This window comes from Nycticebus coucang, chromosome 2 (assembly GCF_027406575.1).
Source record: "Nycticebus coucang isolate mNycCou1 chromosome 2, mNycCou1.pri, whole genome shotgun sequence".
Taxonomy (NCBI): domain Eukaryota; kingdom Metazoa; phylum Chordata; class Mammalia; order Primates; family Lorisidae; genus Nycticebus; species Nycticebus coucang.
The window spans coordinates 93482238-93509946 of record NC_069781.1 but is presented as its reverse complement, the minus strand read 5'-3'; the positions used below and the strand labels follow the sequence as shown (position 1 = coordinate 93509946).

The following is a 27709-nucleotide window of genomic DNA, read 5'->3' as shown; positions in this document are numbered from 1 at the left end:
GATCATGCCTTGTCACTCTTCACAACTTTTCTGGAAAATTATTTAGCTCATCATAAATACATGCTTCTGTAATTCTGAATAAACATAACATCAGGGTCCAAGATTTGGTGCTATTTCCATTTCTTTTTCAAGATTAATATTTAAAGCTCAGCACACAGAGAAATAATCTGTATCAGCATTATATTAAAATAAAAGGAAATTGGCTCAGTGCCTATAGCACAGTGGTTACCACACAGGCCACATACACCAAGGCTGGTGGGGTTCAAACCCAGCCTGGGCCAGCTAAACAACAATGACAACTGTAACCAAAAAAGCTAGCTGAGCATTGTGGTGGGTGCCTGTAGTCCCAGCTACTTGGGAGGCAAGAGAATCGCTTAAGCCAGAGAGTTTGAGGTTGCTGTGAGCTATGACATCACAGCGCTCTACAGAGGGTGACATAGTGAGACTCTGTCTCAAAAAATAATAATAATAATATAAAGGAAATTTTAAAATCAAACTAACAAATTGTAAGTTTCACTGCTAGCTCAAGGCTAGCAGAACAACTATTCTTAACAGGAATAAAGAAATTAAAATTTGCTATTGCCTTATTCTTAACATATAAGCAGTTTTCCTCTTTATAGTAGATTCTTTTTGTGATTCTGAGATTTATGGTCCATAAAACAGTGCTTTAGTTCCAGTGCATTAATTCCCTATGACGTAATTCCCTAGCCTAATGTATTTAAAGATTTCCATTTTATATTGATTGATAATGAATAGATATTTGGGACTGTAGAGAAAAATCAAACAAAACCAAAATATCATAAATAACAGCAATAAAAATACTAAAAGTTCCAGACTAAAATAATATTTTGGTTATTAATATGAGTTTTTTAATGATCAGGGAAAAAAATCTACTTTTTCATTCACTTTTCATCCTTTTTTCCCCCCAAGATTAAATGATTATTTAAAAAGCATGCCACACTGTATAGAAATCAATATTCTCTCCCATAATTCTGGGCATCGGGGACTCAGTAATGTCACTGTCCCTGTCCCACATCTTCAAATTAACTTTCTCAGGTCACAACAATACATCTTCCCAAAGGGGACCTTCTGGAAAAACAAGCTTTCCTTAGCTCATAATTCCTTCCTTTTGTAGCATGAACCAGCAATCTAGCCAAGAAATATATACTGGGGAGTAAGGAGGAGATCCACCAGTAAGCCCACAGTTGTTCACAGCCATAAGTTTAGAGACAAGCACAAAGAGATAGGTCAACATACTGGCAAAAAATCCTGTGACAGCTTGGGAATAAATCTTCATTTCATTCATGGTGGAAACCCCACTGTCCAGTGCATGGGTATTGATGAGGCAGGCCAGTGAGTTACAGAGCCACAAAGAAATGATGTCATCTAGAAGGCGAGGAACAAGACCCGTGAAAAATCCTAGGAGGCCCTCTTCCAGATAGATGGTTACTATGGAGTCACAAAATCCACAGTACTTGTATAGTCTTGTACCATGGACTTCAGAATGATTACGGGGAAGGGATGTGTGATGAGGGTAGCAGCAGACTGAGCAATCATCTCTTGGGTTGTCTCCTTGATAACCCTGTCAAAGCAAGATGAAACTTCTTTCTATCCATTTCCAGGTCCCAACTCCTCATCCTTATCATACTCCTGGTGAAGCTCTAACACTTTACCATGGACCGCAGTCCGAAGGACTCCTGAACACAGTCATGGAGGTAAGCCTGTGAACAAACCATGCTTCCCACTGATGCTGGTGATATGCTGAGCATAACAAAAGAGACCAGGAAGCTGACACACTTGCCACCCAAAAATATTTCATCCTATTGCAGGAGGAAGAGGCTAGTATCCCACCTGGATAAGCATGTTCATGTACATGAGCAGCTGGGACCGGATGGTGAGACCAGAGCCCAGGAGCACCTGACTGGCCGCGTCCGCCATGATGGCATTGGCAGATGGATGGACCATTTTTCATCTTTTTTAAGAAAAAGATTATAAGTCAATCTTTTGACTATGAAGTGAATTCCATTTAACATAGGAAGAAAAAGATGTAGACAATTAACCCAGAATTGTTTTCCGAGGCTTTTCATCATGAAAAATTTTCAAACATGGAAAACAATGGAAAAATTGAAAGAACTGTAGATTCTATCCATAAATACTATAACTGATAACACCTTGCCAGTTTTGCTTTCTTTTCCCCTCTATACATACTTTTTATTTGTAGTTGCAGAAGTCATTTGAAGTTGCCTGCTGTACCATTCATCTTCTCAGAATAACATCTTCCTACATAACCACAATATTTTAACACCAAAAAAGAACCATAATTCCATATTACCTAATATCCAGTCCACATTAAAATTGCCCAAGAACATCTCCCATAGTTGATTTTTTCTCCCATACTTGTTTTTTATCCAGGAGCCAGTAAAGATTCACATATTGCATGTTCATTATATGACTCTGTTTTTAGGGAATAATCTCTCCCTTTCTTGTATGACATTGACTTTTCAAATAACCCAGGATAGTTTTCTTATAGAATGTTCTGACATTTCTATATTTATAGCATTTAGCTTGTTCATGTACAACTGAACTTTCCATTTTGGAAACATGGAAACTTTCCACTCTGGAATACACTCTTGCTTCCAAGTCCGCTTCCCATCCATAGAGCTCACTTGTCTCCAATTATGAACACCCAGAGATCATCAGTTGATTGAACTCAAGCTTTAACCTTGCAAAGACATGGCTAGCTTTAGGGAAAAAAGTTATTTAAATGATTCTGCCAAAGCAAACACTTTTAAAGAAAAAGTAAAGATATCTCTGTTTAATGTTGATTTCCTAGCAAGTCCCTGGCCTGCAGCAAAGGTGGGTCACTGCAGAGACCATTAAGGGGCCCAGGTCTGCTTTTGTTATGTGAATATGTAGGAAGGAGCATGGAAGAGGCTTCCTTTACTTTTTTGCCTTGCCTACCTAACGTTCTTTGGGCTCTGTAGAGCTAAATGCTAAACTAAACGAATGAAAAATAAGTTTTATTCCAATGTTTGTCAGATGTTAGAATAGGTTAAAAAAAGAGAGAGTTCTAACTTCACCGAGATTCACTGTTTTGGTTTGAACATCAGGCTGTATTTGATACACCTAAAGACTGTCCTTGCTTTTTCAGGGCATCTCACTGGTGGGCAGGGAAAGCTTTGACGGAAAGGCCCTCTGCTTGAACTATTTCAAAGAAGCTAAGCACGAATCTATTCTACTGGTTTGAAAATCCCAAATTAATCAGACTACAAAAATATACAGGTGTGTGCCCTCCATGTGTATTAGATGTAAGCGGGCTTAGAAGGGGCATTGAGATGCAGAAGGACATGCTAGGAGGCTGCTCTGATGGCTTATAAACACATGCTATCTTGCACTGGTATCTCTCTAGAAATATAGTCTTAAATAAACAAAAGTTCGGCCCTGGCTGACGAGGTTCTTCTGTAGGCCTTAGACACAGGCAAGTGTTTTTAAAAACGTGACCGGCCAGCTAAGAAGTTTACCCACCCAGTGCCTCAAATTCTCAAACTGTTTATTTGAATACTGAGTGAATGGCTAATCTTCTACAAGTTTGGGGGCTTTAACAAGGTAAACAAATGGTTGGGTTGCAAAAGTAAACACTGCATTTCCTCCCAGGCTCCTCCTAGCTTCCAAAATTCCTCTCTCTCACTCCTTTCACTAACCCCAGCCTCCTAGTTCCCAAGCTTGGTTTCTTGTACTCTGTAAAAGTACTGAATTTGCAAAGGAGACATTTTTAATTATAAGTACTACAGTAATGAATTCAAGTACACTTGTTTATCATAAAGGGCTTTCCCATCTGTCTCTAAAGTATACTTAAAAATGCTGTGTATTTGATAACATTAGCACCAAGCATCTTCTACATGGTAATATTCAGCATTTTAGAAGTTCATCGTCCCCCCGTCCCTCCCCCGCCCAACCGTCCTCCCAAAGACCGCACAGTGGAAGTTCCAGAAAGAGTACATTTATCTCTGTGTTTGGGAGTGCCTGTGTGGTCTCTTCCTAATTTATTTGCACTCCAATCCTTAGGGATCGCATCGCAATCCCCCTAGGCAAAGGGAGATTAGGGAACAGGGCTGTCTGCTTCTCCCCATCCTGACAGATAAGGGAAAACAACTTCCCAAGTCCCACAAGTTCTTCTGGCCACTGTACAAATTGTTCTTGAGCATGGAGGGTTTCCAAAAGCCCTAATTAGCAACTCACAGCAAACATTTCTTTGCATTAGCTAATGATCCGGCTACACTTGTAAGCAAACAGAACCAACATATCTAATCAATGTGGAAAAACCAACCAAATGCCTATTAAACATCTGGATGTAATTTTCTAGTTAGAACAAAATGAAAACACATGCAGGTTCCTTTGATGTGAGTCTTAACAAAGAAATTGTTGATAAAAAAAAGCATGCTGGTCAGTCAATGTGTCATTTTCATAAAGTCTGCTCGTTTCTCTTCAAATGCTCCCAGTTTAATTTAGTTGGTTTCCTGCAATCTCTAATTTTACCATATTGTGTGAAACCGCAAGAGATTCTTTGGATGTGATTTTATTTGAGGTTTTACTGCTGCATGAATCTGCTACTGATTTTTTCTCCCTTCTCTCTGCCTTTGCTCCTCCACCTCCACGCCCATCCTGCCCCTTTCTTTGGTAAAAGGGTGGGGGAGAAAAAAGTTATAAAGCAATGCTGGGAAAAATTCTTCTAGACTCTGCATTCTTAGATTTAAGAAAACTCTCAGTTAAGAAAAAAAGTCAAATGAGGAAATGTCTGAGCAATAACTCACAGCTAACGGAAGAGAAAATGATAAAAGTGTTCTTTAAAAAATTGCCACATTTATTTCAAATAAAAAGTAATAGATTTAAGAGATATATAATTTCTATGATCAGTATCCATAATTTTTCCCATTTTGTCTAGTCTATTCTATATAACATTTAGTTTTTGTAATTATTTATGCTATTGGTGAGTTGAAATTTGATAATCAGCAACAAATGAATGGAAATATTCCCATACATGCATCAAGATAAAATGAATGATCTGACAATCTTTTTGTTTCTTTAGTAGAAGATAGAGTACTTTTGTTTCAGAGACAATTTCCTATGGAAGCACCATACAATATTACTTCATGTAAAAACATCGACATATGTGTATGTTAAAGGTAAAGAAGATTATGGTTAAGAGACTTTAAATAGAAGACCAAAATTACAGATTTCATGAGGAGGACTATATTCTTTTAAACAGGCTGTAGGCAATCTGCACATATATTATTTATTTAAAACATAAGATTAAAGCTACTTGATTGTTTAAACACCATGATTTGTAATGCAGTTTGATGAGAGTTTTGTAGTATAATTATTACAACATGACAATCACAGAGAATATGACCTCGAAAAAAAGCAGTGCCTTCTCCCACTCTCACAGAGGAGGATGCTCTAAATGGAAAAGAAGACTTTGAAAACCAAAAGCCATCCATTTTTATGTGCACAATTAAAGGTCTTTCAATTTTAAAATCATTACGCTTTTTCTTTTTTGGAGATAATACCATTATAAGGAAATCTGAAGGCCTGGTGTTTCAAACTCCACTGGTAAGTAAACACTAGTTGAAAGAGAATTTCCAGTTTTTACTCCAGGCCAACTGGGAAAAATGGTGAACAGGCACATTTTCTGTGAGTTATATTAGAGAATATTTAAAGACACTGAGTTAGAACTGATTGGGGAGGGGAGGTAGATTAGTGAAAGAAGAGACAGAACAACACTTTTGCTCCTGTTCCAAAGCATGCTGTTGTAATTGCTCTGTTTAAACTTAATTGCCAGAATGTGGCAGTTAGTTAAGGTACCGGCATCAGGTAAAGTTTGGGTAAGCCAGGGAGAAGTCTCAGTTGCTTCAGTTATCGCAACATGTACAAATGCATTCCGGTGGCGTCTAAGCACTTTCTACCCAGTCTTGGAACCAAATATGGGATGAATGGACCACAGACTGTCATTTGTGGCCCAGTCACCACCAGATTATTTCAAGAACCACAAGCTGGCAAAGGACAAAGCTTAGACGCTCGCAGATCATACAATTTCAAGATGTCCTGTATGTGGAGTAAGATTGCTCTCATCAGCAAATGTAAGGCTTCTTTTCTTTTCCTTCTCCATGTTAGGAAAAAGAATAACATAACCCCTTTCCCAACTCCGCTTAAAGAGAACACTGTAAAGCTACAATGCTCAAGTTGTTTAAGAATTTACTGTGGTCTTGTACATACTGGCTAAAATCATGCTTTTATTTTTCATTTATAATTGATATTTGGGATTGATGCAATTACAGACAAATCAATATCATACATATTTAAAACAATTCTAACAGTGAAATGTACTATCTAATTCTTTTAATATTTCAAGAAAAAGATCTCTGTAAATGCAGATCTTCAAATAAAATGTATGTCTGTTTAAATAAACTCCTTCCCATAAGTCTCTTGAAGGTAAAATAATGGAAAGTTGAAGGTTATTAATACCAAAACTTTTTAAACCATTTTCCTACATAATATGCATACTTGTGGAAGATGTGCCCCAATGGAGGAAGTTATCACCATTTGGCTAAAACAGCATTATTCACTCACTGCTTATATGAACCGTCCTTTAAGCAAAACCGTAAATACAGCAATATTGAAGGTTTTCTGCTGTGTGATGTACACGGGGAAATATACAAAAAATGGAAATGCTCCATAGTTATACAGCGTGTCTTGTTTATCCAAAATGTCAAAATCCCTGTTGACTCAAGTTCCACCCTGTGATAACCTTAGCGACGTTATTTCCCCAACTCTTCCCACTTAGCTCCTTACACAGCTCAGCCCAGGGGTACCACCCTGGCTGTGGGGGTAGGTTAGGCAGGACAGGTTTTTCAGGTCTCAAAGCCAGTTTATTCCATTGTCTCTCTTTGTTTCCAGGAATTGGAAACAGACTCGCGGTCCTGTTGCTGAGATTCTCCTGAAAATCTCAGCCACTCCCCTCCTCCCTCCACAAGTAGAACTCAGGACTTCAGAACAGAGACTCGGTATTTCGCGCCGCGGGCAAAGCATCTCTTTTGCTCCCCGGCCGCGTGTGCCTTATTCTGGCGGCACCCTGGATATCGTTCCCACCAAATGAAGGCAGGAGGACCTTTTTTGCATAGTGGTTTGAAACCCTCCCATAAAACGAAAATACTACCACCCTGGGTGCTGAGGAGTGGGTGGGATGGGAAAGCATTATAGTCAAGTCCTACACGGGTGGTGTACAGACGCCAGCCAACGCGTTGCTCATTTATGCATTTCCCACCAAGTGCACAGTCCACTTCTCCTGCATCTGTAAAAAGGCAGCTCAAGGAAAAACAAACCTCTGAGAATTCTGTAAAATGTGGCTTCACTTTCAAAGAACAGTATCAAACATGGGGCCAACACAGAAAAATGCATTTCCTCGAATTACCAACTACCCCCCTCTCTGCAGCCAATAAGAAACTACGCGGTTAATCTCTGAGTTACTTTCACTGAGAGGTGAGAATTCTCAATGAAGGGACCAGTGACAGATTTTTTGCAAACTCGAGCCCCCAGCTCGGGCAGCGGCACGCTCGGCAGGCCCTCCCGCTCGCGCGCACCCGCGCGCTCCCTAGCCGGCTCCCCACGTTACTTTGATTGACAGCCCAGCCCCGCCGCTCTCCTTCCCACCGACCTTCCCATCCCCAGTGCCAATCTCCGTAACACGCCGCTTCCCATTGGCTGGTTCTGGAGTCCCGCGGCTCCTCCAGAACAGTTCCTCACCAAGCCCCGAGGACGCGGCAGTAGGAGGAGGGGCCAGGAGGCGGGAGGAGAGACCGAGGAGACCGCGGTGATGGAAGCGAGTGCTGTGGAAGAGAGGAGGAAGAACGGCCTGTCCGGTGCTGCGCTTCCATTGGCTCTGAGAAGGTGTCGCGTCAGCGACCCACGTTGGGTGCGGACACGTGATTGGCTGACCCGGCCTCCGTTCCCCCTCCCAGCCGCCCGGGCCCACGTCCCCCGCCGGCTCGGCGCTCTCGGCCCCCGCCCGCGCGGGGCTGGGCGGAGCCGACGCTGGTTAGCTCCGGAGTGTGAAACCGCGTGTTAATGTAACCGGCGCGAGAGGCGCGGGCGGCGGCGGTGGGAGCGGCGGCTGCAGGAGCAGCAGCAGCGGCGGGTACCCAGTGTCCCGCGTCCCTAAGGCAGCGAACTGCTCCACCCCCGTCCCCGCACGGCCGGGCGGGACCCGCGCCACCAGCTCGGACCTCGGGTGTCCCACGGCGACTAAACCTCTTTTGGCCCCGCCGCGGTGACTACTCCAAGACTCTCCCGCGGAGTTTGCCGGCTCAAGAAGGAGGCCGAGCGGCGGAGCGCACTTCTTTCCACCATCTCGTGGATGTCGTCCATCGTCTCGTGAGAGAACTTTGCAGGGGGCTGGAGCGTCCTTTGCGAGAGGCAGACGTAGGAAAGGAAAGAAAGACGACCGAGGAGGAAAGGTCCAGAACGGCCGGGTCGGCCGTGCGGGACCAGTGCGCGCGGGGCGCTACGCCCTGATGCGCCCCGGGCTCGCGGAGCAGCGGGCGGCTTCAGGACTGCCCTCCATGGAGTAGCCCTGTCGGGCCAGGAGGGTTTGTGCAACCGCGGAGAACACCGAGTGCTGGTCGCACGGGGCGTGCCTAGCCGCCTCTCGGCGCGCCCTCCGCACTCCCTCCCCCACCCCCCGCCTCGTCATCCTTCGTTCCGCGGCCCGGAGCCTCCGCTGCGGCCTCTTTCTTCGCCGCGGCTCGGAGCCCGCGGGTGTCGGTCCCGAAACCACTGGGTTTGTGTGGGGTTAGTCGGGCCGCTGCTCCACCTGCACCTAGCCAGCTGCCGCCGCCGCGAGGAACACCCAGCGGGGAAGCAGACCAGGAGTAGAGCGAAGAAAAGCTGCCCGCCAGGATTTGTTTGCCCAGGACGGGCGCTGCGCACGCCGATCGCCGAGGGGAGTGCTGCGGAGGCACCTCGCCCCCACTGCCCGCCGCGGAGACTGAGGCCCGCGTGTTGGCGCGGAGTTCCGAGCGCCAGCAGGTTCTTGGAGTGTCTGGGCCAGAGGCGCTCTGAGATGTGGCCCTGAGGGCAGAAGCCGGCACCGACGGTAGCCGGAGCAGAAGCCTGGGGCACCGAGTGGCCGGCGCGCGGGACCGAGCGCGCCTGTGTGCGTGGCCGGCGCGTCCCTTGGATCCCGCGCTTCTGCTTAGCTCCCTGGCTTAATTTCCCTCAGCGGGACTAAAGTTGGAAATTGAGCGGAGAATTGAATTGCCTGGGAGCAGAGCCGCGGCCGCCACCAGAGCGATGTTCCCGCAGAGCCGGCACCCGGTGAGGCGCGGCCCTATGTGGGGGGGGGGGCGGTTTTCTTCTGCTTCAGGGAGTCGAGTGGCTGCTGCTACCCGGCCGACCCTCTCCCCATCGGTGTAAGGCAGAGAGGTGCAGGGTCCTCCTCCCGGGGTTCAGAGTGGGCTGAAACACTAAATTACCTCTTTTCCCTCTGGGTTCCCTCCTACTTGAAGTCTGGATTGCTAGGACTGAGGCGCTGCGGGAGGCTGGGTTTTTTTCCTGTAGCCACATCCTCCCCCTTCCCTGAAATGGGTTGTGCGCCCCCCACCTTTGTTTCTTGTTTCGCCTATTTACATGTCAATGCAGCCCCCGTTCCGGTGCGCCTGGAAGTGGCCGGGTGACTGGGAATGGGGACAGTTGAAGGAGTTGTTTTTCTCCCCGGGTTCCTGGGGTCATTATCGCCCCCGTGGGGGAGGGAGCGCCGACATCAGCGACGACTATCTGACTTGGTCCTTCCTGGCCTCCGGGGAGCCCCCTTCCCTCTGGCAGTGTGACGCTGGCGCACTTAGCGCGATCCACCCGGGGGCAGGAAGACTTTCATAGTTTCTTTAGAAGCTGAGGGGAAGGTCTCCTTTCTCTGGCCCTAAAATGAAGCGCAGACACGTGTTTGGGGTTCCATTTTCTGCCACTTCCAACTTTATTTTTGTTTATGTCCCATCCGATCCTTCTCTGACTTACTACTTTATCTATCTGCCCGCGTTCCTATCCCTCGGTCCCTCTCGCTGATCGCCTCCAGACGCCGCACCAGGCTGCAGGCCAGCCCTTCAAGTTCACTATCCCGGAATCCCTGGACCGGATTAAAGAGGAATTCCAGTTTCTGCAGGCACAGTATCACAGGTGCGTGTCCGGCTGTACCCGGCGAGTGAACGCGCGGGCAGCCCGGTGCCCCTTGTCTCCCAGCCTAGTGGCGGTGGCGGCGGTTGTACTTAGTTCTTTCGTCCAGGCGGTGGCGTGTGGAGTCGCAGTTAAGACCTGTCATTCACATTACCCCCCTTCCCTGGCTGTTCCCTGGCGCCCCTTCTCTTGTCTCCTCCTCCTCCCATTGTTTCCTTTTTACCTCTTTGCTGCTGTTCCAGAGAGTCCTTTTTTGTATCTTTAGGAGTTGCATGAGAACCGTCGATATTTGCACTTCATTTATTTATTTTTCAACAGGCGGAGCTGAAACATTGGTTCAATCGATGCTTCAGCCCTGAAGTAGGGGTTCAGGCAAGCAAAGCCATGTTGAAATCACTGTTTGCCATACGAGAGAATTGGGTTGTTGGAGGCAAAGTCCAGTAGGGAAGGCTAGATGCTTTCAGCAGTGGCCATCATTGGTGATGATGGGGAGGTGTATAGGGTGAGGGGAGCTCATCTGCTTTGGCGTCATTCTGGGTTGACTTGGGTAGAACAAGAGAGTGGAGTCACATTTCTATCCATCTCAACGTTAGTTTTTTCATGTTATGATACCTGTCTTCAAAGGATTTATATAAATGAAAGCTATTTGTAAAGTACCTTGTCCATAATGAACTTCCCCAAAAAGTTAGTTTCTTTCCCTTGCGTTTATGAATTTGTAGCTGATGTGAGCTAAGAAATAAATGAATGGCAATTTTTACTTTTATCCTGCTTGTGAAAAAGGATATAGATGAGACTCCGTTCCCTGGGTGTGAATTTTCTTATTTTCTTAGGGGTTTTCTGATTTTTGACCTTTTGTCTACTTGTAGATAATATCTCTGCAGCTGGAAGCATACTTGCACACTATGTTTACGGAGCAGGAAGAACTTCAACCCAGTTTATTGCAGTAGCTACTTGACATATTTTGGCAGGGATTTAAAAAAACGAAGATTTTGAAAGGGACTAGCAATTGTTGAAGTAACTTTAACAGATAAGATTTTCAAACCTAAAGATTGAGTTAGGAAAAATGATACATACACCCTGTGCCTAAGACTGAAGATTGTGCAAAGACCCAAGTTTGGAGTCCAGAAAACACATTTTGATCCAGGGAGATAGAGAACAGATGACCATGAGTAGGAATCAGACAGGTTTTGACAGATTTTTCATTCTTAGCATCTGATCAAGAAGAAAAAAGAAGAGAAAGAATGATAGCTGAAGGGATACCCTGTACTGTTCACATTATTCCTTTCCCCTATTAAATGTAAGGACAAAGCTTTTGGGTGTTTACCTAGATAGTTTTTATGGCTTTTTCCAAATTGGTCTGTGTTTTTACTTGAAGTGCAAATATGTGAGGCAGATGTTAAAACAAGTGACATAATGTTTACATTAAGTTGCCTGTTTTGTTTTCATAGCCTTAAATTGGAATGTGAGAAACTGGCAAGTGAAAAGACAGAAATGCAGAGGCACTATGTTATGGTAAGTATCAAAGATCGTACTTGTCCCCTTTCCATGTGATGTTAGCAAACGTGTTAGCATTCTAAAAATGCAAGTTAATGAAATGCTTGATTTTTTTTTTTTTTTTACAGTACTATGAAATGTCATATGGATTAAACATCGAAATGCATAAACAGGTAAGCTTTAGTTAAACATCAAGCCCAAATGTGGAATCAGTTCATTTGATTTTACAATATTGGCTTTGTTCTCAATAGTGGGCTCTAGGGGATGGGATACGTATGCAGTTTTTCTGCTTTGGTTTCTCTCTTTTTATGACTTGGTAGTAGTCTGCAGCAAGGGTTACTTCTAGACAATTATGGAGAGTTTAAGTGACTAAGTGAGAGGCATTTTGGAAATGTAAACTAGCCTGTTTATAGGGAGAGAGGAGTTAAGACTCTTAAGTTTCTTCTTCCATCTAGATAGATTTATTCTCCTCTTGAAAGATCTGGGTATTCTGTAGAGTTGCTGAAGTTCAGAGTAATGTTTTTTGTGCTGTTTTGGAGGGAAATGTGGACCTGTGGGAGGAAAGAAGAGTGCTGAGGAGTTTCTTTCATCAGGGTAAACAAATATTCCTATCTGTGGCGGACTGTGCTTTGAGGCAGCATGTAGCAACACTCAGGATTATTAGTGGCTTATTAGGAAGCAAATTTTTGAAAAATTTCTCAGTTGTTGCAGGTTTTGATGTGAAAAAAAGCATCCTTTTATGGCCAGAGCATATGTTGGAAGTTGCTTCAATTCTGGTGGTTTTAAAAGCATGAAAAGATTAGTGACTGGAAAGCTCTAGCTATGACTATGAGTTTGCAAGTTCCCATAAAATTCACACTTATGGCTACTATAATGGTGTATAAAAAGAGTATTGAGCTGGAACAAGGCACTAAGGACCTCATAAGAGAAGAAAAGCTAAATGATTGCTCAGCCCAAAGGACCCTCGATTGAGTAGTCATTGTCTGCCAAAGAAAGCATTAATGGCAGGGTGTAAGTATTCTGGAGATATGCTGACATTCACTTTTTCATCAAGATGCTGGCTGGTACAATAAGTCTTTTAGAAATCGATTGCCTCTTAAAAAATTATCATCAGATGAAGTTGCACAGTTGGACACATTTCAAAGTGCAACAATACAATTCTTACTTGATGTATATGTGCTATTTCATCTCAAACCCTTGTTTCATTAAATTAAAGAGCATGGCTGACCGGCTGGGGCACAGTGGAGAAATTGATTAGTTCAGCCTTCAGATCTTCCTTATATTCAAAGACTTTCATTAAGCAAGTATGTTTCAGAGTTGAATTCTGCTTTTGTAACTCTGCACTCTTTGATTTTTAATTCATCATAGATTTCGTAGTGTTAAGTTATCATCATGTACATTAGATCTGTTCTCAGATATGTGTTTGGAAAGAGAGATAGTTACACATTCAGGGCCTTTCATTAATAAAATAATTGGGCCTTTAAAGTACTGATTTTATCCTGATTTGCAAAGTTGGTATCCTGGTTTATGTTGAGTGTATGCTTTTGTTTTTGTGTGTTTCAGTGGCTAGTGGCTTATTGAGGCAATTGTAACTTGCTGATAATAAAGGGGCTAGAAGATCTATGACTAGCATGTATGGTCATTTAAATGAATTATGCAAATAACTTGGGCTAAGAATTCTAACCTAGAACTTTTTTTTTTTTTTTTTTTTAAGTTATCCTGAAGGATATGTTTTTGGTAACAAATACTCTGGAAGAGTTACGAGGAGACTGAGCTTTTTCTTCCAGCCATAAATTCAAAGGATTTAGTAACCTCATTGACTTTTACTAGGGAATACCACTTCGATGTGGTGTTGTTTGCTGGTGCTGGGTTTACTGGGAGAACTAAAAGACATGTGTAATTTTTCTGGGTTCTTAGAGGTAACGTGGAGAATGACCTCTTCTTTGTGGGCTAGGGGAAGGATCAAGGTGGGTCAGAAGCCCCATGGTGTGAAAATAGTTTACTTAATGAGTTTCTGTTCAGAGTCAGGCATTTGTGAGTATATACTGTCTGTGTATGAGCGAGCCTGTATGCATTGATAATATGCAATATATAATTGGCTCAGTAATTTGAAAAATGTAAAAATGTGAGAGATAGATACCATGCTCTTCATAGTAACTGGGTATTAAACCCCCTGAAACTTAGTTTATATTGTAAATGCTGACAGACCCTTAACTAGAGTGGTGTGCAAAGTAGTGTTATAATTCAGTTTAAAGTGGCCTTACATTTGAAAAACATCCTTCTGAATGTCACACATTAATAATAAGTTCTGAGGAGGCATTTGGTGCAGCTAGTAATCATAATTCTTATTAAAACTGGTGACGTCTGGCCCCCAGGGTGTAGCCAGGCTCAAATTGATGCTTTTTGCCGCCTGATCACCAGCATGGCCTAAGTGCTCATTATATTGTAGAGAGGGCCTTTGGAGCTCTCATTAGATTTGACAGGAATTCTCTCTAGGGGGAAACTGGGCATTAGCGAGACTCCTGACAGGCTGATATTATTCCTGCTTTATGGCTTATAACCAAATGCTAGCGAGGCATCATCAGGGGACACAAAAAAAATTGTCATTTCTGACAACATCTTTGTTACTGAAAAAAAAAAAAAATGCAGTGATGGGGAAACTTTTAAAGCAGAGAGTCTTAATGCTGTTAAGGTTTGTCTCCAGTGTGACGACTGCTCTCCCTTCCCACCTTTCAGCGGGTTTGTTGAAGGAATGAGTCTTAGAGATTTCAGTGTCAAATCTCACCACTGACTTTTCCGTCTGGAAGTTATAAAGTGAAAGTGCATCCAAGTCAAGAATGGTATAATTGTGGTTTCCTCCCTTGGTGTGGTGCCTGCAGTCTTGTTTATGTTGTGTCAACACTTCCTGATAAGCCTTCCCCTTATATGTTCCGCTTTCATTTGTGGCTGGTTACTGAAAAGGCAATGGAATGGGATTGGTAATAGATAACTTAAATCTTTTATTGTAGCCCTGAGAATTTTTTTTTTTCTTAGAGCAGTGGTTCTCAACCTTCCTAATGCCAAAATGTATTTTCATTGTTAAAAAGGGGTTGCGACCCACAGGTTGAGAAATGCTGTCTTAGAGCCTTTTTATAGATCCCCGTCTGCCTCTCTCTCATCTGTGTAGATGGTAAACTCTAACTGTCTCTATAGAAGAGAGAGGTGGAAACCTCTCATGAAAAACAGCCAATTCTGATCCCATCAGAGTAGTAGGTGCATTAAAAAATAGCATATTGATGTGAATCTGGTTATTTCCAGAGCTGTGCCTAGTGTGTGTGGCTGTGTGATCTTTAAATTTATTTTTCTGTCATATGGCTTGGTATTACTTCATCTGATATTTTTGGAAACAAGATGCACTGTAAATGCATGCATAAGCCTTATTTAGCTTGCTGGTGTATCTTTTCAGCACACTGACAAAGCCATGCTATAAATTGTCATTGGTGGCTTCAGTTTGCACAGTAATTAACAGTTTTCAATAGTGATTTGTCTTCTGTGACCTCCACAGGCATCCCAAGAAGTAGACTGGTAGAAGTTTGGCTATTCCTGCAGCTGTGGGCACATGTTCAGAGTGTGGGGACTTAACACTGAGCCTCTGTTGAAGCTTAAGCTTAGCTTGCCTGGTCCAAGGTTGCCAGTGCTGCAGGTGGAAGTGTGAGGTGGCCCCCCAGCTTAACATGTCTCTCTGGTGCTTACTCTTGGTGCTAATCAACTTCATGACCCCCAAGACACATCAGAGTTAGGTTCTAAAAGATAGCAAAAACAGCTCGGCGCTCATAGCACAGTGGTTATGGCACCAGCCACATAACACCGAGGGTGGAGGGTTCGAACCTGGCTGGACTAACTAAACAACTGCAACAACAAAAAAATAGCTGGGTGTTGTGGCAGGCACCTGTAGTCCCAGCTACTTGGGAGGCTGAGGCAAGAGAATCACTTAAGCCCAAGAGTTTGAGGTTGCTGTGAGCTGTGATGTCATGGCACTCTACCAGGGGTGACATAGTGAGATTCTGCCTCAAAAAAAAAAAAAAAAGTTAGGAAAATTAGCAGTGCTGATGACTGGTTTGTGGGGGTGGGTAGGTAGAAAGTTGTATCCCACTGAGTAGGTAGGAAGTTGTATCCCACTGAGCCATCTTGTCTTCAGGTTAAAATATGTTGAAGAACAGAAGAAATACGTCAGGAGTGAGTTTGATCAATTTGTCTTGCCTGTGTTCTGCTGAAGAATGGGCACAGACCAATGCTTGAGCCACTCCTAGGCAGTGAAGAATTTAAAAAATAGATGAAAGGCTCAGCGCTGGAAGAAATATGATGTATTCTGCAATCCTGATTTTGGGGTGGTGAAGAGGAAAGGGGGTAGTGTTTCCAAGCTTCATGTGATATTTTAGGAAGCACCATGTCTCAGATCATGTACTTTTCTATTTTTTTTGAGAGAGAGTCTCACTTTGTTGCCCTCAGTAGGTTGCCGTGGCATCATAGCTCTCACATCAACCTCAAATCCTCAACTTAAGCGATTCTCTTGCTTCAGCTTTCCAAGTAGCTGGGACTACAGGTGCCCGCCACAACGCCTGGCTATGTTTTAGAGACGAGGTCTCGTCCTGGCTCAGGCAAGTCTCAAACCTATGAGCTCAGGCAATCGACCCTCCTTAGCCTCCCAAGTGCTGGAATTACAGGCATGAGCCATCGTGTCCAACTTAGATCATGTATATTTTTGAAAGAAACTGCTTTCACAATTTTGATGGGGGCTGTAAAATTCTTTTAGAAAAATACAGTGTTTTTTTAGTGGGCTTTATTTTTCTTTTTTTAATGGACTGTCACAAATTTGCATGTCATCCTTGTATGCTAATCATACACCTTTTTAGTTTTAGTGTATGTGCTGTCAAAGCCAGCATGACTTCCCCCCACCCCCATATATTTATATGGAACTTTTAGTTTTTCACACATGGATTAATACCTTAGATTTAATCTTTTTACTCTTTCTGTGTAAGTTTTACCTTTCTTCTCATTTCTTAATCATCGGCATTTTTGTCTACAGTTTCTCATGTTAAGATTTTTATTTTTCCCCTAAGTCAAAGTCTTGAATTGGGAAATGACCAGCTGGAGTGTAGGCACTTAAGAGTTAAGCTCTACCAGGTGTTAATAACCTTGTCATACAAAGAGGGTAGCTGTCATCAAGATTGGAGTGGTTCCCAACTTCATTAGCCAGGCCTGCCCTTTACAAGCATAAGTTACAGGAGATAAAGCTCCCACTGCATGTAGAGCCTAGATTTTGAGGTGTAAGATTAGCCTTTGTTTTTTTGTCAGTAAGCGGGGCTGATCTCTCACACTCAGCAGTCACCTTGGGCAGGGGCCTAATGACTGATTTCTTGTCTGTGGTCTGTTCTGGGGTAAGGTGAAGAGGTCTTGGGTATGAAATTTAAGGCAGCATCAGAAAACTTTATAATTGTGATAAATAATACATATATTTAAAAAATTCAAAATGAAGGCTGTGCACAGTGTTTCATGCCTGTTGTCCTACAGGAAGGCTGAGGCGGGTGGAGTGTCTGAGTTTAGGAGTTTGAGACCAGTCTTCTGAACAAGAGCAAGACCTCATCTCTAAAAATAGAAAAACTAGCCAAGCATAGTGGCACGTGCTTGTAGTCCCAGCTACTCAGGAGGCTGAGGGAAGAGGATTGCTCTAGCCCAAGAGTTTGAGGTTGCTGTGAGCTATGACACCACCACATTCTGCCCAGGGCAACAGAGTGAGACTCTCCTCTCAAAAAAAAATTCAAAATGAATGCCCTCCCAAATCCAGATGGAATCAGATACACAAATTTTCTCTAAGGACAGGGTCTCATAGGGTTGGTCTGGATCAGGGTGAGGCAGAGGAGGCAGAATTGGGCCATTGTAGGAGGAGGGGTATTCAGTTGGGGCTCCTCAGTCCCTTTCTTTGTGCCTTTCTAGATGGAGAGAAGAGGTTCAGTGTCCTGTGGGGAATGCCCATGGCTTGTGGGATCTGTCTAAATTAGCAACCAGGCAAATGATGAACAAGTTCCCTGGGCCTCAGTTTCCTATGTGTATAATGAACAGGTTGGATTACACTACAGCCCGTTTGTTGCTATCACAAGGCTGGAGTTGTCTCAGCGTACACCCCCACACACACCTTGTGTATGTAAATTGAGGAGAGTTCTTTGCCAGAGGGCTTAAGATATTCTCCCAAATAGCATTTATTAAGAAACAAGGGAATTCAGCTCGGTGCCGGTAGCACAGTGGTTATGGTGCCAGCTCCGTATCTGGGGCTGGCAGTTTGAACCCAGCCCGCACCAGCTAAACAACAGTGACGTCAACAATAAAAAATAGCCTGTGTTGTGGTGCGCACCTGTAGTCCCAGCTACTTTGGAGGCTGAGGCAAGAGAATCGCTTAAGCCCAAGAGTTGGAGGTTGCTGTGAGCTGTGACGCCATGGCATTCTACAGAGGGTGACATAGTGAGACTCTGTCTCAAAAAACCCCACAGGAATAAAAATCTGTTTTTTTCAGCAATTTTTATTTATTTATTTATTTATTTATTTATTTATTTATTTTGAGACAGTCTCACTTTGTCGCCCTCAGTAGAGTGCTGTAGTGGCACAGCTCACAGCAACGTCAAACTCTTGGGCTTAAGTGATTCTCTTTGCCTCAGCCTCCCAAGTAGCTGGGACTACAGGTGCCCGCCACAACACCCGGCTATTTTTTGTTGTTATTGTTGTTTGACAGGCCTGGGCTGGATTCGAACCCTCCAGCTCCCGTGTATGTGACTGGCACCCTAACAACTGAGCTACAGGAGCCGAGCCTCTTTCAGTAAATATTTAAGTAAATCAAATTCCATTACTGGCTCATGGAACCATTTTAAGTTTTCATAAATCTACATCTTTGCTCTTTTATTAAACCTTTTGTGGTCTCTAGAAGTGGGTTAAAATAGGAGGAAACTGAGGAAACTTACTTGGCTCTGTTCAAAGCTTTTTAATTGTCTCAGTTCCCCAAACCCTCTCATCGCCATTGCTTATTGTCACCTCCGATTTTTTAAAATTAAAATTCTCACAACTAGTAACTTCATTGTGGAATATTCAGGTTGGAGGTTTTTTTCCTTTTTTTTTTTTTTTTTTTTGAGACAGCCTCAAGCTGTTGCCCTGGGTAGAGTGCTGTGGCGTCACAGCTCACAGCAATCTCAAACTCTTGGGCTTAAGCGATTCTCTTACCTCAACCTCCCAAGTAGCTGGGACTACAGGTGCCTGCCACAACGCCTGGCTATTTTTTGGTTGCAGCCGTCATTGTTGTTTGGTGGCCTGGCTGGATTGTAAACCGCCAGCATAGGTGTATATGGCTGGCACCTTAGCCGTTTGAGCCACAGGCACTGAGCCAGGGTAGTGGTTTTTAATTAAATTTTAGACAGCTGTTTTTGTCGGTTGGCTTATTTGACAAGATTAGGCATTTCTATCTTCAAAGTCGTCCTCACTTGGTGAGTTCTGTAGTTATCCGTGTGCCATAGGACTGTGCTGGGAATATGATTTGATGTTTTAAGTGGAACTAGTTTGTATATGTGTGAGTGTGTGTAGGTGTGGGCAACAGTGGGAGAGGTTTTCTAATTTTTTCTGAGGCATGGTTTGGTGTGAAAAAAATGAAATAAATTTACATTGAAATTTTAACGTAAATTATGTATTGTCACTCACTTGATTTAACAAATTGTTTCTTAAATGGTTCGCAAAAGTGTGATGTTTTCAGAATCATCATAAACCACCTTGTTGTCTTTATGTGTTTTTATAAAAATCTGACGAACGTTAATACATGGTTTATCAAATAACCTGTGATTAACACAGTTATCTATTAACATTTAAATTTTAATTATGAAGTTTCATTCCATTCACCTGCTTTGAAGCAGTATGAAATAATGTTGAGCACAGTTGTTTACCTTCTCTCCCTATAAGCTCTCACAGTAGGTATAAAACAATTTTTTTCTTTTAGCTTTTCTTATATTACTTGCTGCTTAATAATTCTTTGAATAGGTGGCACCTGTGGCTCAAGGAGTAGGGTGCCGGCCCCATATACTGGAGGTAGGGGGTTCAAGCCTGGCCTTGGCTAAAAACTGCAAAATAATAATAATAAATAATAATAAAATAATAATAATTCTTTGATCAGAAAATATGTGAGCAGAAAAAGGGTAGGGCACAGGTCATTTTTGGCATAAGAAAAAACCTGGGAGGAAATAACATTCTGAAAAATCTTATCAGTTGAATGCTTTTTTCTGTCTAGATAGAGAAAAACTGTTAAGTGTGTTGATGTACACCATTATGTACACTGCGAGAAATAGAGTTGTGTATATGCCTAGGTGAGTGTCCCTGAAATTTATTCCCAGTGTACATATTTCTGAGATACTCACTATCTATTAGATGAGGTGGAGTGATCCACCTTGAGGATGCAGGTGCTTTTGAACACAGTCCGAATCATGCGGTTTGTTAAATCACTAAAATACATGGACTGTGAGACTGAGTTTGATATTAGCACCATTATTGTTCTAACTAGGCTGGTAGTCCACTGTATTTGTACAGGAATATGTGCACCCTGTTGGTAAAAAGTCTGAGCACAAATCATCTGAATAGTTTATAAATATGTAAGTTATATACACACATATATGTATATATGTATATATTGCTGTACTAATATATACATTTAAAATAATTGGACATTTTAAGTGACAGAGTTGAAAGTGCTCCTATTCGCAGGGTGCTCCATTGGCTTCTCCTATGTCCCCACTGTCCTTCAGTGGCCACTAGCCCACATTTCACGCCTGGCAGCACATTCAGAACTCTGGCCCTGGTAAGACAGCAAATGCAAAACATCTTCTTGGGGCTTTGGGCCTCTCTGCTGTATGTGTTCTTACTAATTTTGACTTCTCACCCTAATGGCCTCCTTGTCTGTCACTCACAGCCAGCTATGTCTGCCCCTGACTACTTTCTCTTGCAGTCTTGGCCACTGCCCCTTTCTCTTCCCTATAGTTCCCTCAATCCGTCAAATATGTCTCTCTCTGTCTCTCTCTCTCTTTTTTTTTTTTTTTTTTTTTGCCAAAGAGTATGTTTCGAGTTTTCTTTATAAAAAGTCCAGGCCTTTTTGTCAGACTTGACGTGGCCTGCCTTCGTCTCCTCAAGGCCCAGTTCCAACAGCACCGCCTGTTTACTTCAGGCTCGCCTGTGACTGCTCCTACAGCCAGCTGTCACACCACACACTTTGCTCAGTGTTCTGTAAGAGTGGTTTCTCTTGCGTCTCTTTCATCACTCAGACCAGTTGCAGTCTGCTTGCAGCTTGACTTGGAGGCTTCTCTGTCTACCCTTCCCAAGAGTTATACAGAGTAGGCACTTGTCATTTAGTGTTTCATATATTTCTTCCATAGAGTGGTAGTTGTAGCTGTTTTGAATCCTGAACATTTGAAAATCAGGTGAAACCAATTTGCAACCCCCCAAAAAAATAACAGTTGTACACATTTCTGCACACAAATACACAAGATGGCTTTGCCTAATGATTTGGTTATTTGTGTATATCTCAAGATCTTTCAGCAAGTCCATGCAACCCAGAATAAAAACTTGAATCAAAAGTAGCAATATGGTTCTTTATGCTAAAATTACAAATGAAGTTTGTTCTATTCAGTTGTAATAACTTTATCCATCTTGTGCTCAGTTGCTTTTCTTTTGGAAAAGTGATTTATGGTCAAATATCTACTGAGGCTTCTTAATGAGGAGTCCAATTATAGTTAATATATTTGGGTTTGTACTAGGAAAAAAAAGAAGAGAAAACAAAACCTAGTATATTGCTGAGGCCTGGGTCTCTGTGTGAATTGAATATGTGCATGTATTACTGTCCCTAGAACCACAGCTGCCAATAGCTTGTGGACTAATTGCATTACAAACTTCTGTCAAGGCATTAAACTTGATTTTGTCACCAGATTTCTTTTTTTTCTTTTTTTTTTTTTATTGTTGGGGATTCATTGAGGGTACAATAAGCCAGGTTACACTGATTGCAGATTTCTTAATAATATTATACCCATTGATTATTTAGTCTTAACATAGCCCCTCCCCAAACATTTTATTATGAAAAATTTCAAATGTGCTGACAAGCAGAGAGAAACCCAGTAAACCTGGAGTCTATATTTAACATTTCATAATTATATTATCTGTCACGTATCTTGCATAGACAACCCCCTCACCCGCAAACTAGAGAAATAAATAGGGAACTTGGAAGGACCTGTTAGAGGATCAGGCCTTTGGTTAGTCACCAGCCTCAGGTTAGACTGATATGTGAAGCAGGGATTTCCACGTACATTTTAAGAATTTTGTCTTAACGATTTTTTTTTTTTTTTTTTTTTAAGGCAGAGTTGCACTCTGTTGCCCAGGCTAGAGTGCCAACCTGGCTCATAGCAACCTCAAACTTTGGGGTTCAAGTGATCCTCCTGCCTTCCTTTACCAAGCCCTCCTATCTCTCCTGAATAGCTGGGACTAAGGGCGCTGCCATGATGCCTAGCTAAATTTTTTCTATTTTTTTGGTAGAAACAGGGTCTTGCTCTTGCTCAGGCAAGGTCTTAAACTCCTGAGCTCAAGGGATCCTCCTGCTTTGGCCTCCCAGCACACTAGGATGACAGGCATGAGTCACCATGCCCGACCTGTCTTAACAGATTTTTAAGTTTTCCTCCTAGATTTGCCCTTGGTGTTGGTGATGTGGTAGCATTAAGTGGTCTACCATTATATGGTGTTAAGGTGATTTCTTAAACAGAAAAGCCAGATTTCCCTTAGCAAGCCCTTTCTACCTTCCTTTTAGCCTTTTTATTTATTTTATTTATTTTTTTTTAGAGACAGAGTCTCATTTTGTCACCTTCGGTAGAGTGCTGTAGCGTCACAGCTCACAGCAGCCTCCAGCTCTTGGGCTAAGGCGATTCTCTTGCCTCAGCCTCCCGAGTAGCTGGGACCTCAGGTACCCGCCACAACACTGGTTGTTGTTGTTACTATTATTATTATTTATTTTTTTTGCAGTTTTTGGCTGGGGCTGGGATTGAACCCACCACCTCCGGTATATGGGGTCGGCACTCTACTCCTTGAGCCACAGGCACCGCCCTCCTGGCTATTATTTTGTTGAAGTTTGGCCCAGGCTGGGTTTGAACCTGCCACCCTCCGTATGTGGGGCCTTTGCCCTACTCACTGAGCCACAGACACTACCTCCTTTTCGCCTTTTAATGAGACCTCATTTATAGTGCACTTTGAAGATGTGACCAGTGTATTTGCTGGGGGGGAAATAGCAAACAGCTTTTGTGTTGATGGGTAGGAAAGTGGGAAGTAATTTTGCAAAAGGATTCTGATTGTATTCAACTTTGTATTGTAGAAACTGTCCTCCTGGAGAATTTCAGTTGGCCTCTGTGGGTGTGGGTGGTACAGGGGTGTGAAGTACCAGCAGCAAAACTCTTTGAGGACCCAGTGTGTGGAGCTGCTCTCCCAGGCTTTAGCCTCTAGGTCGCTCTTCAGGAGCACAGCCTTTGTTCCTTTTCTGTGCCCTCTTGATGCCTTGAGCAAACAGCTGGTCAGAGCCTCTTATAAGTACAGTGGCCAGCCAGTGTATTGACACACACAGACACAATAGAAAACTGCATTAGGAGGCAAGCCATTGGGATTTGCAGTAAATATATTACAGAACACAAGTGACTTGCCGATACTGCTTGTTTAGCAGTTTGCAAGGGCAATGGCAGTATGGATTTTTGAATTAGAAGGGAAGGGCTGTTCTTTCTCTGTGCGGGAACATCTAGTTGATGGCTGGGGAGAAAATTGATTTAGAGAACAAAATGCAGCCGCTTTTATTTGTGCCGTTTGAAAGGCTTCTATGGATTAGTGAGTGAAAGTAAAAAGGTCGCTTCTGGTTTAGGAAAGGGGGTCTGAACATTGATCAGCATCTTGATCTGGCATGGAGAGAATGAAGGATGGGCCTCCAGATGGGGAAAGGGCATCCAGTCCCCATGCAGCCTGCAGCTACAGGTGCCCGCTCCATTCCCACGTGGCTGTCTTTTGCAGCTCTTTGGCTTTCAGAAGTCATCTTTATTGTGGAGTAAGCTTTATTTTGGACATGCCCCAGATGTGGAGCTCCCATGTGCCCTAGGAATTCTGTAGGTGGTCCCTGTCAACTCTCACAGCCTCCCTCTGTGCAGATATTAATTATTCCCTCTTTAAAAAGAGAAAACAGGTAAGTAAGGTTAGGGATGACAACAGCATCCACCACAGGCTATTCCTGGCATGGGGCCACTCAGGGATAGCTGTTAGCTGTACCTATTAGCAGTCTCTTCAAAACTCCCCCACCTCTTTTGGACTAGTAGGCCTTGCTTCATTTGTATACAATTTTCATCTTGTTTTCCTCCCTACATCTGAATTAATTTGCTTGTTGTGTCCTCTCCTCAATTACGAAGTCTTGTTTCCTTCTGAGATCATAAGCATTTATCATTAGGCTCAAAAAGAAAAATAAATTTAAAAAATAAAATAAGGCCCCTGTTGGCAGTCTTTATTGTCGAAGGAATCTAAGCAAAATGCCTTACTTAGGCTAAACAGCAAAATGTGTCCTTAGAAGGCAATAGCTTTAAGTTACATATATATATATTTATATATATACATATATTTATATATATATAAAAACTGCCAGTGAGAGTGAAGTGGTGTTGAGTTTTTTCATTTAAGGGGATTGGATGAACAACAAAGAGGACTTCCTTCTGTTGAAGTTCATTTTGGCAGAATAAAGGGTGGGAGGTGCGTTTCGGATTGTTTTTAATTTAACATGGAAAATCCAACTCTTAATTTGAGGAGGGTGTGTAGAATTACAAGTTCAGGTTGTTTGGTTAGGAAAGAAGTTAAGTCTCACCTTGATGAGGTGATACATACACACCTGGGAGTGTTTTCTTGTTACTTTTTGCAGAGTATTAAGATGCAGAGGTTTGAGTAGAGTAGTTGTGTTATATTTCTCCATCTACTCCATAGGCTTGAGATGTTTGTTGACTATCACATTCGCACCTGCTGCTTCTGTGTTAATATTTGGGGAAGTAAAAAAAAAAAACAAAACAAAAAAAACCCCAGATCTTAATGAGGGAGAAGAAAAGCAGAGCCACTGGGGTTGGACATTCTGGTTGGACATTAGGCTGTGACTCTTACTGCCAAGCACAATGCAGTAAAAACTCCTTACATGTCTTTGTACTTGGGATAAAGCAGGGTACGGTTCAGACAAGTGGTGCCGGTTCCTGCTCTCAAAAGCTGAGCTCTTAAAAGCTCAGCTGCCATCTGATGTGGGTGTGCTGAGAAGCTCCACCTACATCTCCTCCTGCTTCACTTGAGAAGTGGCCCTGACTGTCCTGAGGATCTGTAGGGGAAGCAGCTAGATTCTTGACAGCCTCCTTGCTTGCCAGTTGGCCTGAGTTCCAGAGGGTTTTCCATTTGTAAGCTGCTGGCTCTTTTACAGTGCCTGGGCCATGAGCTCGGTTGGAGCCAGTGTCTTTGCACAGCTACTGAGAAGATTGGAATTGGACCACTGAAATGTATCCAACTTCTGTACTTTTTAGCTGACCAACGGCCAAAATCATACACTAACTCGAGAGGGGAACTGCTGACATTTAAATCTTACAAGAAATCTGTATTTCATAATTGACTACCCTGGGTGCTGTGATGTTTGTGCATTTAAATGAAGGACAAAGAGGTGTCAGATTTTGTCTATGTGGATTTCTCTAAGGGTACAGAGACTTGAACGTGTGTTTAGGTCTATATTCATTTCTGACTAGTTTATTAAGTATGGCTTACCTACCTAAAGGGCCCCTGACAAGTCAGTGTCAGTGCATTATGATAATTTGGTAGTTATTATCACCAGGTCAGTTATCTCCAACAGGCTGTTTATTAATTTTAATTTTTTGTTTTCCTGATTAGTTTCTGGAATTAGTCTTATTCATTTCCCTCAAAGTGCTAAAACTGCCTAAAGTGTACGTGGAATGAGTACCAGTTGTTGCTTCTCAGATTAAAGCAATGTAAAAAGAAAGGGGCTTTTGAGTAGACTTTGCACTGTCCGAATATTGATACTGACACCGTTTATAATTTGTGGTATAGTTCGAAGACCGGATTCTACTGTTTGTCGCATATTGGTTAATATGGCTGTAAAAAGGAGATGAATGTGGCTACTTCTCCAAGTCTATTACTCAGGAGGACTGTAAATTTGATTGGCTGTTACAATTCTAGCAGAATCATTCGATTTGAGAGCAATAGAAAGATAAGATATCCAATTACCCAAATGATTTGCAGGGTTAGCCAACGTTGTCATGGAGACATGAGTTGGAACAAATTAAATTTTAAGCAATAAAATAATCTTAAAGCCCGTCTGGGAACAAGAAAATTTGGCAGTGGCACTTACCTGAATTGAATCTTAGCTTGACACGATGTTGTTTGACATTGATATACTGTAGAGGCCTAAACTTATATATAATATAGCATTACCTTAAGAAAGTAGCTTGGTCAGACCCATAAAGGGGAGTGATGGTATTAAGTGGAGGGATATTAACATTTATTCCATGGCTTAAATGATGATTAGGCTCTGGTTCTCAAGAATATTTTTGTATTTAAGGATTGAAATGCCTTAATAATGATTAAGCAGCTTTAATTGGACACTTGGAAAAAAAAAGATTTATTTAGCAGTAACACAGTTTTCGGAACTGCTGTTTTTTGTATGTGGATGTCTTTTGGTGGGGGGGGAGGTGGAAGCATGCATATATTGGCATTTACAAGGAAGGAGATTTTGGCATATTCCCCTGCACTGCAGATAATTTTCTGTATTAGTTAAAATTTCTGCTTTGCAGTACTGCTTTGTAGACTAGAAAATTGCATTCCAGACTTCAGCTGATGACCTAAAACCTGAATAAGCATTAGTCTGAGTCTTAGAGGGTTATTTCTCCTTATTAATATATTGTTTAACTGGTTTCTGGCTTGTGCCACGGATTTGAAAACAGCTGAATGGCCCAGAAGGAGGGAGGGCTTTTTATCCCACATGTCTATTAGATGGAGATGAAAATTGGTCTGAGGTCAAGCCATTTGCAGCATTCTCACAGCCTTCGATTTTCTTCTCATCCTCACCACAGATCATCTCAAATGATTCAGTAATGACCAAAAGTGCAACATTGACCTTTATTCCCTGGTGGATTACTGTGTTTCACAGTCCAAATGGCAGGAAGTCTATTCTGTTCTTCCAGAAGGAGTGCAGCATTATTGAGCCAGGCCAGTCCTGTGGGAACCACAAGTGCAGACCAGTGTAACCGAATACGTGGGTTAAATTTGGTTTCTGGTGCTCGGGGAAACGAGAATTGACATGTCCTGGAACCCACATAATTAATGGAAGATAATCTAGGATGTTTTCTAAAAACACACACTAGCACATAAATTGATTTGTCCACTTGTAAAATAACTTGTGGGTTGTAGGAGTGCTAACTTCTGGTGGTCCCTGATTCAGAAATTGTTTTTTTATTTACCCTTATTTGTTCTTCCCTTCTTGTTTAACGCTTTCCCAGTATGCTTGAGATATAACACTGTCATCTGTATGATTTTAAAATTATAAATTGACATGACTGAGCATAAGAGGATTCAGGATTTTTTCTTCGTTGTAATTTTTTTTAAGAGATAGGGTCTTGCTGTATGTCCCAGGCAGGTTTTCAACTCCAGGGCTCAAGCAATCCTCCTGCCTCAGTCTCCTGAGTAGCTAGGACTACAGGCACGTGCCACTGTGACCAGCTGGCATACTTTTAATTAGGTATATTTTTGGTCATTCCCTGTAACCCTAAATAGATTCTCTCTCCCACAACACACTTTTTTCTCGAGAAAGTAGGTTGATTGTTATCTTGGATTATTTTTCTCTTGCTTAGATTTCTCGGTGGATTGCATTATGATGCAATGAGGGGGGGTGTTTAGC

The 27709-nt window shown here is 42.6% G+C and overlaps 1 protein-coding gene and 1 pseudogene across 10 annotated transcripts in view; one reads left to right on the top strand and one right to left on the bottom strand.

Annotated features, from left to right (window-relative positions):
• Positions 1-1038: 1038 nt before the first annotated feature.
• On the bottom strand, positions 1039-1938 carry LOC128575018 (mitochondrial carrier homolog 2-like; annotated as a pseudogene).
• Positions 1939-9227: 7289 nt separating this feature from the next.
• The window catches only part of TLE1 (TLE family member 1, transcriptional corepressor), a 95959-nt gene continuing 77477 nt past the window's right edge, over positions 9228-27709 (top strand). For all 10 annotated transcript variants that reach the window (XM_053576231.1, XM_053576212.1, XM_053576238.1 and 7 more), the window contains exons 1-4: positions 9228-9369; positions 10124-10224; positions 11670-11733; positions 11844-11888. In XM_053576231.1, coding sequence (XP_053432206.1) covers positions 9346-9369; positions 10124-10224; positions 11670-11733; positions 11844-11888 — 234 coding nt within the window. In that variant the 5' untranslated portion in view covers positions 9228-9345. The remainder of the gene's footprint in view (positions 9370-10123; positions 10225-11669; positions 11734-11843; positions 11889-27709) is intronic.